The sequence below is a fragment of the Kryptolebias marmoratus genome, linkage group LG24 (assembly GCF_001649575.2).
Source record: "Kryptolebias marmoratus isolate JLee-2015 linkage group LG24, ASM164957v2, whole genome shotgun sequence".
Taxonomy (NCBI): Eukaryota; Metazoa; Chordata; class Actinopteri; order Cyprinodontiformes; family Rivulidae; genus Kryptolebias; species Kryptolebias marmoratus.
This window is the reverse complement of record NC_051453.1, coordinates 19,023,675-19,039,013: the sequence shown is the minus strand read 5'-3', so window position 1 is coordinate 19,039,013 and position 15,339 is coordinate 19,023,675. Positions and strand designations below refer to the sequence as shown.

At 39.2% G+C, this 15,339-nt stretch overlaps 2 protein-coding genes across 2 annotated transcripts in view; both read right to left on the bottom strand.

Annotated features, from left to right (window-relative positions):
* Positions 1 to 11,876, bottom strand: part of inpp5d (inositol polyphosphate-5-phosphatase D) — a 23,137-nt gene extending 11,261 nt beyond the window's left edge. Inside the window, exons 1-14 of the mRNA XM_017423554.3 lie at positions 9,750 to 11,876; positions 9,216 to 9,279; positions 6,129 to 6,264; positions 5,887 to 6,028; positions 4,447 to 4,587; positions 4,274 to 4,358; positions 4,108 to 4,185; positions 3,947 to 4,024; positions 3,734 to 3,857; positions 1,082 to 1,188; positions 852 to 954; positions 570 to 766; positions 379 to 496; positions 189 to 285 (exon numbers count right to left, since the gene is read on the bottom strand). Of these exons, the coding sequence (XP_017279043.1) occupies positions 189 to 285; positions 379 to 496; positions 570 to 766; positions 852 to 954; positions 1,082 to 1,188; positions 3,734 to 3,857; positions 3,947 to 4,024; positions 4,108 to 4,185; positions 4,274 to 4,358; positions 4,447 to 4,587; positions 5,887 to 6,028; positions 6,129 to 6,264; positions 9,216 to 9,279; positions 9,750 to 9,889 (1,610 nt within the window). The 5' untranslated portion in view covers positions 9,890 to 11,876. The remainder of the gene's footprint in view (positions 1 to 188; positions 286 to 378; positions 497 to 569; positions 767 to 851; positions 955 to 1,081; positions 1,189 to 3,733; positions 3,858 to 3,946; positions 4,025 to 4,107; positions 4,186 to 4,273; positions 4,359 to 4,446; positions 4,588 to 5,886; positions 6,029 to 6,128; positions 6,265 to 9,215; positions 9,280 to 9,749) is intronic.
* Positions 11,877 to 13,117: 1,241 nt separating this feature from the next.
* Positions 13,118 to 15,339, bottom strand: part of gpr17 (G protein-coupled receptor 17) — a 7,105-nt gene continuing 4,883 nt past the window's right edge. The window contains exon 2 of the mRNA XM_017423392.3: positions 13,118 to 15,118. Within this exon, the coding sequence (XP_017278881.2) occupies positions 14,088 to 15,118 (1,031 nt within the window). The 3' untranslated portion in view covers positions 13,118 to 14,087. The remainder of the gene's footprint in view (positions 15,119 to 15,339) is intronic.

Below are 15,339 nucleotides of genomic sequence, written 5' to 3'. Positions count from 1 at the left end.
AAACGAAATAAACATTTGAAATATATGAGTTTGTATGTAATGTATGAATATAATATACAAGTTTCACTTTTTAAATGGAATTACTGAAATCAATCTACTTTTTCATGATATTCTAATTTTATGACCAGCACCTGTACAGTGAAGGACATCTAAACTTGATGCTTCTAAAATGGCAGCCTGAAGCTCACCTGAGCTTCTTCTCACTTCCAGAGGTCAAGTGACTGTTGACAAAGCCAAAAGACGTTCCATTGAACATGAAAGACACTCCCACAGCTCCTTTGTTTCCTGCAAACAAATGAGACGTCTCTGTGTGCTCTTGGGTTCATGTGAACCTTTGTGACGAGTCATTCAGCGTTGTGGAGAAGTGGAACTGCTTACCCAAAGTGTTGGCAATCCCCGTCTTCACGCTGTCTGAAAACACATGGGAGATCCTGTTTTCATGCTCCGGCTTGGCCAGCACCACAATCCGAATGTTCCACAGTGTGTGAATCGCCACCTGGATGTTTGGAGGTTTAATCTGCTGCTGCTCTTGACCAGAACTTAGCTGTCTCTTCATCACAGTTACCCACCTGCTTGAAGCTAATGTTTGTGATGTTCCTCAGGACACTTTTCAACGTCTCAGACCACTCTCTCTCACCCAAAGGATCCTCCTGAGTCCCGATGACATAAACGTCATGTGGAATATGATCTGCGGTGTCGTCCTGTGTCTTCCCCTGACCCTTACACTGAAACCAGGAGTCAATGTTGTGGGGAGGACCAGCATTTCCTGTGGATTTGAGGATCTGCTTTTTAGATTATCAGTTGCACATTGTCCAAATGGATTCAATCACCAAATGGGAAATTCTTATTACCCATATTCCAGGTACCAATAAACACTCTGATCATGTCTGGTTCAGGCTTTTCTGAGTGTTTGTTCTTCATTTGTTGAAGCAGCTGACAGAAGCCTTCTCTTTTCTGGAGTGACAGGAACAAATACACGTCAACTCAAACAAACAGAACTGAGAACAAAACAGGAGGACAACTCTTTGATGGATGACTGTCATAGAAAATCATGGGGTGTTTGAGTGATCCAAATGGTTACCTTTGTGTCTTCAAACACAAACTCCTTACGCAAAACCTTCTCCTTCTCAGTCTCCACCACAATTATAAGTTTGGTGTGCATTTTCTGGGATTTCACCAACTGCAGGACTGACAAGCAATCACAAGACTTTTAAAGCAGTTAGCAATGTAGCAGCTCCATAAGACGGATGTACTTTCAAAGAAATGCACTCCAACGTGCTGCAACAATGTCAACAAGTTTAGTTTTAGCACCAGAGTTTCAGCCTGCGGGTCAAAAATGAGAAATTACACTCAAAAATTAATCTGACAGTTGTGCTTGCTAAAAGTTTTCTTGTACGATGCAATTAAAGCTTTTGCACGCACCTCCTCATTACTATGTACACCTATCAGCCACAACAGGGTGGGAAACCAACTAACAGGAAAAATTCTGAATGTTGTGTGTCAGGATGTTGTACCTCAGCTGATCTGCAATGTGTGAGGTGGTCAATCAAATTAATCTCTGAGGATGTTTATAGCCTACTGGTCAAAGGGTCATATGTACAAATTATAGCAAGAATTTCCAGCTTTGTTATTGCCCACGACTGAAGGCGAAAAACAGGCAATAATAGTCTGAGTTTATGTGTTTGTCTGTCTCCTAGCAAAAATATCTCATGAACCCCTCGACAGATTTTAGTGAACTTCGTAGAGAGTAATCATTGGAAGTACCTCTACAATAGATTCACTTTTGGAGTCAACAAAATTTAAAATGGCAGCCACAGCTAAAAGACCTTGACTGTAACTCAGCCAGTTTTAGAGATACTGAGATAAGATCTGGTGTGGTAGTAGCTGAGACTTATCCTCAACACATACTCTGAGTGCTAGCACATACCATGAGAACTCGTGATACTGCATGAGACTGTGCAGAACGTTCTTTAAAAGGTTTGACTAAAACAGCTACAACTCTGGCATTTCTCATCATAGGATGACCTTAGTATAAAACTCTGGCATGAAAGGTGGCGAGCGACAAGCATTCCTTCAAAGAATGATACTATTCTCCACACAATTTAATGTAAGTTGAATAACCAAAGAATACAAGCAATATAGATTTTCTATTTATGTGCATGCAAACAGATTTCCTTATTTTCTACTACTTATCCTATTTTTATTTCTGTGCAGTGTTAATTTGTATTTCTTTGTCAGTAGACCAATCAGTTTAATTTCACAGAGTAACATGAAATTAGCTCAATATGCTAATAAAGAATTTGATGTAAAACACACCAAAACTACAAACAAAAAGGGTGTCATTTGTGTTTTGTTAGCAGGGTGAAGAATCACCAGCTGAGGTGCACATACATGCATTTCATTTAGACATTAGCATAAATTAAGTGCTATTGTTGTTTTTCTCTTGCTAGGTTGCCTAAATCATGCTCATTTCCTAAACCTTACCAAGTAGATATGTTCAGTTTGAGGTGCCAAAATCTAATTAAATAGAAATTAAAAGAAAAAAATCATTCATTTTTGGACATAGAATCTGTATTTTGTTGGCCTTAATAACACCTTAATAGTCGTTTCTTCACTATTACACAATAGCACACAAAATGTCCTTTGACAGTGAGTTTATTTCGCACGTTATTTCAACTTTGTTTAAAGGTCATAAGGAACTTGTGGTGGATAATATTAGTATTTCTGTCAGACCAAGTTGCAACAAGGCTACATTTTATTTTAGCTCATGGCGAAATGGTGACAATCCTTTAGCACATGCGCCACTGAAAAACCTTTCTTAGTTGTTGTGCTTTTAGTTCTCACTGTACATCCAATCCTTTCTCAAGACAATCTATGCATCTGTCAAGAGACACAATCTATTAATTTGTTTTCTTTGACATCACTCTTTCCTATGTTTTGTGATCCTGGGGGCTATGTTGTCTGGGGCATCAGCCCCTGGTAGGATCTCCCAAATTGGCCTCAGGGGAGCGGTCAGACCAAGAGCAATTCGAAAACCTTGATGGATAATCAACACATGCATCAGGGAACCTCATGGGCATGCCGTGGAGTTCGGCCTGCGGTGGTGGTGGTGGTGGGGTCTCACCGGCAAGAGCCTGCTGGTTGAGCCTTGGCACCTTGGCTCCTGGGGCTTGGCTGGAGGAGCCGGAGCTTGTATGTGAGGCTAAGTGATACCAACTATACACCTCTATGCACAGCTTAGGCTCTGAAACCCAACTCCTGGAGAGGGGCTAGACGCTTTTCTACTCTGGAGTTGTCCAAGGAGAGAGGCATCGGGCGGGTGTGAGAACGCTCAGTAATGAGGGCATTGCATCGCCCAGTCATGGTGAAGAAAGAGTTAATAGTCTGTCTATGTTCCAGCTGAATAGTCATTTACCCTTATATGAAAATTAAACAAAAATACAGTAGAACCTGACTCCTTGGCAAAATACCAACCTACAAAAGCAGTTCACTTGTTACAGAAATAAAAGTATTTTTGCAACCATTTAGCTGATTAACACTGAAAGACATTTAGAAGCTCTTAAAAGTTGGTAATCATAGTCATTAAAATAAATAGACCATTAAAATTTGTAGGATTCTGGGGGTTATTAACCAATTTATGACATTTGATTAGGTAGAACTGATTGCGTTGACTATTGTCAGAATTGCATTGTTTAGGAAAGCTTACACAAGTATAAGGTTAAAGATCACTTACTCTTATTGTGTACAAAGTATTTGTCTTCAGGTCCATCTTTTGACTTTTTAATGTACAGTTTCCCACTTTCAATGTCTACCTTCAGGATCATTTTTGTAGAAATACCAAGAGATTCTTGCTTGACCTGTCGGTGAAGAAAGCACATGATCAATTAAACCACAAAATTCCAGATATTTTATCATTTCAATCTGGTCCGCAAATTAAGGGAAGCACCTCAAATGCAACAGGCGGTATGAGAGATTTCCTGTGGCCTCCTTCGAATCCCACTGACTCAAAAACAGAACCTTTCGCCTGAAAAACAAGTAGAGAAGTACTTTGTCATCTGTAACTGATATCATTTGTTGGTATGTCTGAAAAGTAGAGGTTTACTATACCTTATCCTCTATGGAATACAGCAGTTTTGTAAGTTGCTCAAGCCTATAGGACACGCATTGGCTTGAACTGGCAAAACACTGTAAATGAAGGAAATGATACCAAATAATACAGGTATTTTTTTTGGATGTGGTGATAATAGTGCAAAGGATCAAGGCAGCCACTAACTTGTTTAGGTCCAATCCCTGGGGAGAGCTGCTGATCCAACGCTCTGTGAAAGATCTCTAAAACTGGCGTGACTCGGGAAATTTCACTGGCTCAAAAAAAACAGTGACAGACTGGTTAAATATACCCTGTATGCAGTCGGATGTAATAAATATTCTGCTGGGTGGAAAATGTACCTGTTTAGATTTTTGCACACCGTCATGATTAGCTTCCTGAGGCCAGGGAGATTTGAGTTACCGTTCTGAACTTGTTCAGCATCTAAACAGATGGAGGTCCTGAAGTACTCCTGGATGGCCGTTTGATGTTCTTCGGACAATCTGGAAAAACAATACAAAGAAGTTAAAAAAAAAATTCTCTTAAGGTGATAATAACAACAGAAACTATATTTCTGTACTGCTTGATGCATAACTAAGGGTGCCAATCAACACTAAAGGTCCTTCATTACTAGTTGACCAATAAGCTTTTCTTTTTGCCACAATTTTTTATATTCTGCTCCTCCTGATGCTTTGGAAGAACCCATGTGAAAAATGCATCAAAATGTGTGGCTTGCTCAGGAATAGTGTATTTTGATCTGGGTAGCAGTACATTTTATGGGGTTAACAAAATTTGCCCAAAACCTTGGAAAAATTAACAGGATTTTGTTGAAACAAGTGTGAAGACTCTTTGGACCTCTATAGCTCAAACATACCTAACAATAAAAACTTCATTTAAACTTTAAACAGGTCAGAGAAAATTGGACTTTACATGACTGTTAAAGAAGTAGAGATCAGTATGTGGGCTGCACCCATGAAAAATTGACCAAATCTTCTCTGTCAATGCCAAACATTGAAGATTTTGTTTTGTTACTGGCTCTTGTTTTGTGCTGCCTCAGAGACTACCTCTGGAATTTGGGAGTGGAGAGGATGGAATGGCTTGTCTGCAGTCCTGACATCATCTCATTGAACACCTGTGGGATCAGCTTGGGCGTGCTGTTTTTTCCACATTGTTTGACATGCAACAAATGCTGGTTAAAAAATGGGATGCCATCCCATAGCCGTGGACGAGTGAGGACGTGTGCCAGGCTGTTGTGGCTGTGTATGGTTCTTTCACATGTTATTAAGGCCACTGTTTGTGAAATGAATAAATGGTTAAATTGCCAATATGTCTTGTTTCTGCAGCATTTAAACACCCAATCCAATAAAATACACCAAACAAGAGTCAATAACAAAATAAGTTGTTTGACATTGGCAGAAAAGTTTTGCATAGACACAACCAACATCTGAACTCTGCTGCTCAAACAACAAAAGCATTTCCTCATAAATGTGGCTCCATTTAAGGGGAACCAAATAGGCCTTCCAATGATGTGACTTGTTGCCAAGAAGCATTGTTCCAACAAAAAAATATTCAACCAAACAAATTTCTTTACTTTTTGTGCCAAGTTTATATCCAAACTTTGGCCATTTTGCCAGTTCAATTTATTACAAACATAAGTCTCAAATTATTATTGGGATTTAGAGAAAAAAGTTGGAGTTTTGAACAGTAGCTGCACTGGCACCTTTCAAAATATCCTTCCGAGATTTTCTGTTTTCAACCTGCTGTGCATTTCTTTTAAAAGTTTTGTACAAAAGTGACCGTACATGGACAGGTCCATGTGCTGTAGTCGCATCAGGTACATGTCTGATAAGGACTTGCTGGGCTGCTCGCTGTTCTTCGATTCACTCTCTTTCATGTCAGCCATGAAGTTCCTGGGGGGCAGCTGTGGTGGATTATTGCCAACTTCTGTAGCACAAAGACATATATGAACTTCAAGACTGTTTTTTTTTAGAAAATGGCAATATTTTGTATACATATATAGATGAACATAGAAAAAGTTTGGGACCTTGCTCCTCATCTACGTCCTCCTCCCTCTGGACAGGGTACTGCAGATGTGTGATCAGACCCATGTTGGGGCTGTAATAAGCCTCCACCAGCTCTGGTAGCATAGTGAAAAACCTAATAGGTACTCCTTCTGATGCCTACAGATCAAAACAGAAACATAATTTATTAAACTTCTATTTAGGCACAGGTGAGTCAGTAAGCCAGGCTAACAAAGACCCTAATGAGCCTCTGTTGTGAGGAGAGGGAGGGTAATCTGCATGTAAATCCAGCTTACAGAACATCTCAGTTTTAAAAGGTCAAACTTGTTTTTGTTTTAAACCTTTTTTGTATTTAGACACAGAGAAAGTTAAAAGCCTAGCATCCCTGAGTTTTGAAGATCATTGTATGCTGAGAGATAATGGAGCTGTAGCAGTTTTGGTCAAACCCTAAAAAAAATGTTATTCATAATGCAATACTGTGAGGTGTCACACTTACATTATGACTCTCAGCTACTACAACATCAAATTTTAGGTCAGTATTTAAGAAACTGACTGAACCTTTTTTGTGCTTTTTTTTGGGTAATTGGCTGTAGGAGCCATCTTGAATTGGGTTGACTCCAGAAGTTATTCAATACATGCAGTGATTAGTTTTAGGATGATTCATTCAAATCTTTCCAGTGGTTAATAAGATATTTCGGTAACAGACAGACAAACACACACAGACACTAGTAAAAACATGCCTTTTGGCAGTGGTGCTACATTGAAATGTCACACATTCATGATGTCCTGAAAGAGTATTTTTAGTACTCTGTTACTAAATTGGATGACATAATTTGTCAGCTGTAACTTCCCATAATGCTGATACTTTTTCTCAACTTATGTCTGTGTTTTTGTTACACGTCTCTGTTTGTGTAGGGCTTTGAGCTCTTGAGTTGCCCTGTAGTTCTTGCTTTAAGGTTATTTCTCTTCGCTTGTTAAAAAAAAGGTTCTTGTACCAAATTTAGCAGGTTTCGACTCTAATGAGATTCTGTTAGGACTGTATTGAAAACTGAAATAAGAACTAAATGCAAACAGCAACAATCCAAGAAATTTCATGTCTAGGCAAGTCATCTTCATTTTATTTATTTTTTTATTAATATGCAAAAAAAAGGGGGAACCCCTACTTTTTTATTATCTTCATTCAGCTATTTTATTTTGTTGAAAAAAAAACAGGATTCAAAACTATTTGATTAATATTTCACTCCAACTGAGCTTGTCAGTCCTGTCAGACTTAAAGTATTTTCATTCAAAGAGCTATCTACAACAGGTAAAATATCTATTGCTCATAACATTTTCACAGAATCCCACTTCAAAATGGCCGACATGTCCTTTTAAACAACGCTATTGAATACATATTTTTTACACACTCTAATGCTGAGATATTTCAGAACATCTAGTTTTGCAAGGGGGGGTTTACAACCCAGATATATGGCAAAGGTAATAAATTTCAAACCAGTTTATCAGCTCACTGAGGTCACCCTTGTTTTTATCATGGCCAATAAAATTATAGCAAAGCTTCCCACTTCCTTTCTCAGCCAAAGGTTTATTTTAAGCAGGTGACTTATATAATGTAGGACTACAAAAACATCTAACTGATGGAGCCTTTTCTGGCCTTTCTGTGGAGACAGAATACAGTTAGTTGGTTAAATGAGTTTATTTCTCTTGTGCCAAACAGGTTGCAGGATCGCCTCCTGGCCTGGGGCCTCCCTGGGTCTTTGCGTGTGTTCTTCCCGTACACACGTGACTTTACTCCCGTTTTCTCCCACAGACCAAAAACATGCATGTTAGGTTAATTTGTAACTCTAAAATTGTCCCTAGGTGTGAGTGTGAATGTTTGTGTGTCTCGTTTGTCTCTGTGTCCCTGTGATGGACAGGAGACTTGCCCTGGGTGTCCCTCGCCTCTCGCACAGTGCCTGCTGGAGATAGGCACCAGCTCCCTGCGACTCGGTCAGGAGAAGCAGGTAAAATAAAATTAACAGATGGATTTCCTATGATCAGCTTCCCTGCCACACCTTCATGTCACCTGCTCACCAGCCCAGGTGCTTGAATTCAGTAACACCCCAAACAGCATACATACATACATAGATGTATACTTCTCAGTTCCTGCAGTTCATTGTGAGTTCATGTTTACTACCTGTTTCTTTGCTCAGTGTTTTTTTTTATTTATTTATTTTGGCTGTAGCATTTTTTTTTTTTTTGGTTTGTTCCTATGCTTAGGTTTTTGCATTGTCACTTTGCTGCTCTGACAGCACTGTGTGAATTCTGTCACACTTCTTGTTTTTTTTTTTTTATTTTGTAATATTTTTTGCAATCTAATTACTTCTGCATACATTGTGTTATTTCAGTCATTCATATATCAAAACATTTAGCTTTTTCAGGAGATGGGTGCTATGACCTCTGGGTTTTTTTTTGTATTTTTTATATTTTTCAAATTTGTCAACTTTATTTATAACATTTCACCTACAGAATACATTGAGACCTCTTCAGTTCTTACAGAAACACTCTTGGATCAGCATACTTGCTTTATTTTTGTCTTCATGTGCTACTTTTAGCTTTTAGCTACCATTTTGCTACTCTAGGTTTTAGCTAGTCTTTTGCTACTTTTAGCTTTTCGTTAGCGTGTTGCTCCTCTTAGCTTTAACAACTTAGTTTAGCTTCTTCAGCATATTTCATTAGTCAAGCAGCACTCAGCATCACTTTCACAGAAAATGCAATTTCTCTTGTTTAATGGAATTTTGTTTCACTTAGGGCTTTGCTTCTATGGCTGCACTCTGGGTGTGCTACACGCTCATCATCAGGACAGATTGTGGTCCCTCAGGAAAAAAACAAAAAGACAACCTTTTTAGTTTTGATTTACCAAGCATCACGAATATCCGTAAAATGGTACTACACCGGTCTAACCAGTGGCTGTTTGTTGTAGCTTGAGAAGATTTGATTTGAACTCCAATCAGATGCACTTTTAAATTAAGCTGTGAACCAGCATTTTTCTTTTTTTTTAAAGAAGGACATTACCCTAAATAAATCATCTGACCTTTTGCTGGCTTGTGGCTTGTTCCACAGTGTTGACTCACCTGAACAGAGAGCCTCTTGTCCTCATTTGGCAGGATTCTGTATGTGTACACACAGTTCTGGTATCTGTCGTTAGCGATAAAATGCAAATGTTTGTCACTGGGATGCAATGCAGCCTGAGGAATAAAAAAACGTTATCAAGTGTGCTAACTATGCGACCTGAACAGCCTTGATGGTATTTTAGAATGACGGTAACCCCATGAAAACTGCACACCAGTGTGATGCACAGGGTGGTGCTGCTTGGCGACACAGCATGCAAATAAAGAGGAACTAGTGTTTTGTGGTGTGTGTGTGTGTGCGCAAAAGATGTGATGTGAAACAGTGAAAGACAGCAGGGGAATTTTAACTTTTAATCATGTTACTATAAAGATACACATCAAAAAACATGCAGATTAAAAGCCATATGTTCTTGAGACAGGATCCATAGCTCAGTAATGCAAGTTATAAAGGTGTCAGTGAATAATTATCAGCTTTAGGACACTATATTAAAACTAACTTCCAGCTACGTGCGTAATAGTTAAATAAAAGATACTCACAAGACACAGAGAGCATATGCTCCCTGTATGGACTCACTGTCCCGGATAAGGAAACTTCCATCTCTTGCTGCTTTGGAGAGTAAATCCTCAGCTTTAGATCGTGTTATGGTATCATGGTACCAAGGTTGATAACCTGGCATTCTGTTTCTCACCCAAGAGCCTTAGCTCAAGTGTTTAGCATCTGCTTTTAAAGACAAAACTTAAAATAAAATCCAGCAATTAAACAGAAAATCCCTTTTTCTACGTGGCTATTTTCATCCTTGAAGGGCACACGCTTGAAGTCGCTTCTACCACTTGATCATTCTGTGTTAAAGGAAGCTGCTCTTAGCTCTGCTCTGAACTTCCTCATTTGAGAAGTTAAGAGGGAGGAGGGACCTGCTGCGTCCACTCTGCCTGCTGTCTGACAGATCTCAGTGCTGTAAAATGGAAACGCACAATTTCACTTGCCTTTATTTCAACACTCTAATGATTAACCATCACATTCAGCTGGGTAGATCTTCTGTTGTGACACATGAATGTCACCTGTTCAGGAAATGTTCTTGTCGCATGTAAAAACTCAGCTAAAAGAAGTGAAAATAGGAAGTAAGAGAAAAACCTTTGCAAAAATAGCTAAAGTCAAACTAAATGAGGCCTGTGGTTTTTAGAGGCTTTTGTTGGCCAGTGACCAACTATGAAACAAGCACACATATAGTCACCTGGCTTTTAATGACAGAAATACGGAGAGCTTGCAGGTTCTGTAGAGTACATACATTCAGGAAATACGAGTTTAGAGTGGCTTGCGTTGTTCGTGTAATGGGCAGGAAGTCTTGCTCAAATAAGACGAGGAAAATGAGCTGCTAACAAACCACAACGCGGGTCACATGACATAAAAACAGAACTAAACAGTGGCAAGTGTCTGCAACCTTTGAAGTTTCTAGCCCTGTGCTTAAAGCACATTAGGAGCTTTGACAGACAGCATGTAAAAGCAAACAAACGACCTAATGACATGAATCATACGCTGAGTTTATGTCGATTTTTTATGACGTGACCAAAGAAGTAAGCGTTAATACAAAACACTTTTACTGCAGAGGATTAACATTATGTACACAGTGAAGTCAGTGGGAACATTCAGAGCACATGATATGAATCTGTGACTGATCGAAATGTTCATTTATTCCCTCACCACTTTGTGGTCACTGTATTCAGACTAAATAGGGGATATCTCAGCGTTTTTGTACTCAGAATGTAGCACACTTCCTAAATAGTTGCCGTTCAGGTGTTGCATAAATAAACACCAACAAGTTGAGCTGGAAATGAATTTAAATGTGAAGTGATGTACAACATAATTTTGCTGTTTTTAGATGAGAAAATGTAATTAACATCATCTGTCTCCACATCGCTAACATGAGTTCCATTTACACACGTCTTACACTTTCTTTTTTTTTTACGCAAACATGGACTGTAGCTGTAATGGTATCACAACCTTCAATATAAAAGAATTATGACTTAGTCTCACCTGAAAAATGTTTCTGTACAGAACAATTGTTTTTGTAGTCTGTGTGCAAATAACAACAATTGTAACAGTTGAAACCTTGCTTATCCTTGTGATTTAGCCTACAATATTTGTATTTATTCATATTTAGTCATGTTTCTTAAAATTCCTCAGGCCCTGCAGCTTAGACAGAGAAGGAGATGAGACACTTTACATCAGAAATGTCTAGATAATTACAGGCATTTTCTGTGCCTAGAAATTAGATGTGGGGATTAACATTAGCACAACTTCTGTCCACTACTTTTGCTGAACTACATAATGCATTTCTAGGGCACTATACAGTGAACAGAAAATTACAACTAAGATTTTGAACTTCAAAAAAATGGCTGACTTACTAGATCGGACAGTATAAAGTGAACAAGTGGACATTTCGAACACAGCCTGTCTACTTTTCTTTAAAATAGTTTATTTTTGCAAATTTCCTGTAGTAAGACAGTGAAGTAGTCTGTTATGTGGTGCAATAGTGAAGTAGAAAGGCAAATATAGTGGAGTTAATTTGACAATTTGGACATTTTGAAGTGAACAATTAGTATCTTACCTGTTGGGAAAAACAGTGTTTATGTTCAACCGAATTGACGAGTTAATAATAATAATAATAATAATAATAATCAATCCAATTTATACCGCACTTTTCATTAACAAAAATCTCAAAGTGCTACACAGTGCAATTGAAATCAAAGATAAAAACAAGATCATAAAAAAATAAAATCCGAATTTGATCAGATTTTAGAGATTTTAGATTTTTTTAATGGCTAGTCTGAGAGGGGCCAAGACCACAATGGATTGCTGCTGTCTTAAAAGACTTCTTACGGAACTGACCCCTGCACCAGAAGTGCCACAGCTAGCTGCTGCTGCTGCTGCTTTGTACTTGCAAACCACATAATTCTTTGTAAATAATCATGTATGAAGAAATTCACATCAATGTAAAGGTTTTGCATGAACCACTATACAGTTTTTTTTGTTGTTTTTTTAAGCTTGGAGCTGTTTTAAGATGGCAGCAATCTACTGTGGTCTTAGCTGCATTCAGACTAGCCGTTAGCCTGCCAGTACTGCCTTTGCTCAACAAGTTATCTACAACAGGTAAGATATTAAATGTTTAGAAATTTTACAGAGCCACACCTTAAAATGGCCAAACTATCCCTTTGATTAAATAAGATAACATTAGATGTATATATACAGAGGAGACTTTTGGAGGACAATGTGAGCATAATGTTGATGTCTTGGAGTAACTTTTTTAAAAAGTCATAGTGCATCATTGCTCAGTCATTTACTGACAACACTTCATTGTGAGCGTTAGTCTGAAACTTGGGACACATTTAGGCAGATTTTGACAGAAGTTGCTGTCACTCCAAATAACTGATGTCAAAGCAAGGAATTTTGACCTAAAAATTCAGGGAAAAAAAACAACATCAAAGTTTTTACAGTTTTTATAAAGATTCATTCCATCATTTTTTTGTTTGTTTGTTTTTTCAGTGTACTAGTCAGGCTACTAATAGTCCTATATGTGCATTAAACAGAAATCAAAGTCACATCACTGACATAAACTAATGAGTATTCATCTTACAGAAAATATACATAAAAAGTTGAATATGTACATGTTTGCTCAATCTTTCAATCTTTCATCTTGTCCTTGTAGAAGTCGTAATGATCCCACCTCTGTATGTGTTGTATAGTGGATCAGAGAGAGAGATGACAAAAACAGATCAAATACATTTTTTTTTATCGCAGGTTAAACTTGCAGACAATAATTTAAGTACAAAAGGATGTCCATCAGTGCAGCCTGCTAATGAAAGAGAAACTCTCCTGAGTTGTTTTTATCAGAGTCTTTGCATTACCGGAGGCTGGCACCTAAAGATCTCTGACTCCAGTTGAGTCTCAAAGACATTACCCTATTTTTTTTTTATAAAAGCCTTGATGGTTTCAGTAGGTTAATTCAGATTAATGTGCAAGTGGTCCTTTATAAAATAATGTAACTATTTAATGATTTATATCACCTGTAGCTTTTGAAATTAATAAAAGCACCAGTATCTGTTTGACCACTCAGTATTTGTTGCCATCTCATTTAACACTATCCAAGACAGTCTGCTCGTTAGCGTTAGCATTGATTGATAAAATTAGCTCCCCATGCTTGCCTAAATATTGTCACATGTGGCTCAAAGATAAGTAGAAAATAAAAACAAAAACAAAAAGGCAGGACAAAACCTCCACTAAAACAGAAGTCTGAGGCCACATGTCAAATCTCAACCACAAACATATCAGTGGTATCATGATGGCTATGTGATGTTTCTCTAAACAACCTTAATATGTGAAGTCTCAGACATTAAACTAACCTGTGATATAGTGTATGTTTCCGGATGCAGAGCTCCATAAAATACCGAAACTCTCACTTGTATCAACAATAAAAGAAGTGGCATTGGATATTTGACAAGGCTGGATCTCAGTCACTCAGAACTGAGAAGCCCATGAACACATTTGATGGACCAACTCCAGAGTACAAATAAAATCAATGGTAAAGTCAGTAAAATCTTCACTTTTTGAACTCAATATTTGATGGCCCCATGGTTACAATAAAATGCTGATTCAGGTTTAAAACCTTGCGTGTGCATCATGGTGTTTTAATGTCTTGATGCCTTCCGTTGCTCACAGAAGTGGCAGGTTTGTCAGGGTTCATTGATTGCAGGAAGGACACTAGGCTTTGATTCCTGCATTTTCAATTTGTAAAGACAACAGTCCCCCGAGCAGTTTGGTTTTGTTCGAAAGGTGTTTAACAAAACCAAGAAAACTGTGCCGTCTAAAGACCCTTTCCCTCAGAACTCAGACTTGGCACTCAGAGAGCTCTCATGTGTTCCTTTTAGCTCTCCACTGGTGGCTCCAGACAGTCCTGCCTTATTTTTACAAAAGAGTCGCCGCAGTGTGCTCCGAAATTTCTCTGCCCCAAACAGGTAGACCAGAGGGTCCATAGCACCGTTCAGACAGGTGAGGGAGGAGGTGAGGCGATTAGCCATGCTCAGGGATCTACGTGTCTGACAGGATACCTCTGGGTGGTTGTAGCCTAAGATGAAGGTGGCCCTGCTCATGTGATAAGGCAGGAAACAGACCACATAGATGAGCATGACCACGCCGATGGTGCGAAGCGCCCTCAGCTTGAGTGCAGGTTCCAACCTAGAGCCTTGATGCAGGCTGTGGATGATGAGTAGGTAACAGGACAGGGTGGCAAGGAAAGGCGGAGTGAAGGCCACTGCCAGAGAGATCAGTGCTTTGCGTGAGGCCTTTTCTCGGTACAGCTGCAAGCACACTGTTGTGTTGTCCACCTGTGCAGTCTGATGGGTGACGAGCAGTGGCGCCATGGAGACCGTAACCAGGACCCACAAGGAGAAGCTGATGATGTGAGCATAGCGAGCATGGCGAACCTTCATTGACTTCACAGCGTGAACCACAGCCAGGTAGCGGTCTCCCGCCACACAGGCCAGGAAGTACAGGCTGGCATACATGTTGACATAAAACAAAAAGCCCACCACCCTGCAGGGAATCTCGCCCAGTGGCCAGTGGCCTCCAGTGAAGTGGTAGATAGCTCGGAGTGGGAGAATGATAACGTACGATAGATCTGCCACAGCTAAATGAACCAAGAAGACGTTAGCAGGAGAAGAAACCCCACGCTGACGAGAGAAGATCCAGAGAGCCAAACTGTTACCACCCAGCGCCAGAACAAAAACCACCATGTAGTACCATCCAAATAGCTGGTTCTCAAGGGTTGTCTCTACTGCGGCACAGCTCTCTGATGACTGGTTTGACAGCAGGGATGACACTTCTTCTGTTGTAACAGACTCCATTTTGGTGCCTGAGGAGACAGAGAAATTGCAACACATTTCATTTTAAAGCAAGTGTCAACCTTAACTTCACCTTTTGTTCAAAAAAAGTTAAAAAACAAAAACAACTGGACTTCTATTCTGTAGCTGAAGACGTTTCGCTTCTCATCCGAGGAGCTTTCTCAATTCAGAAATAGAGAGTGTGGAGTTGAGCTTTTAAAGCTGAGATGTGATGTAAGCTGGATTGCTTGCA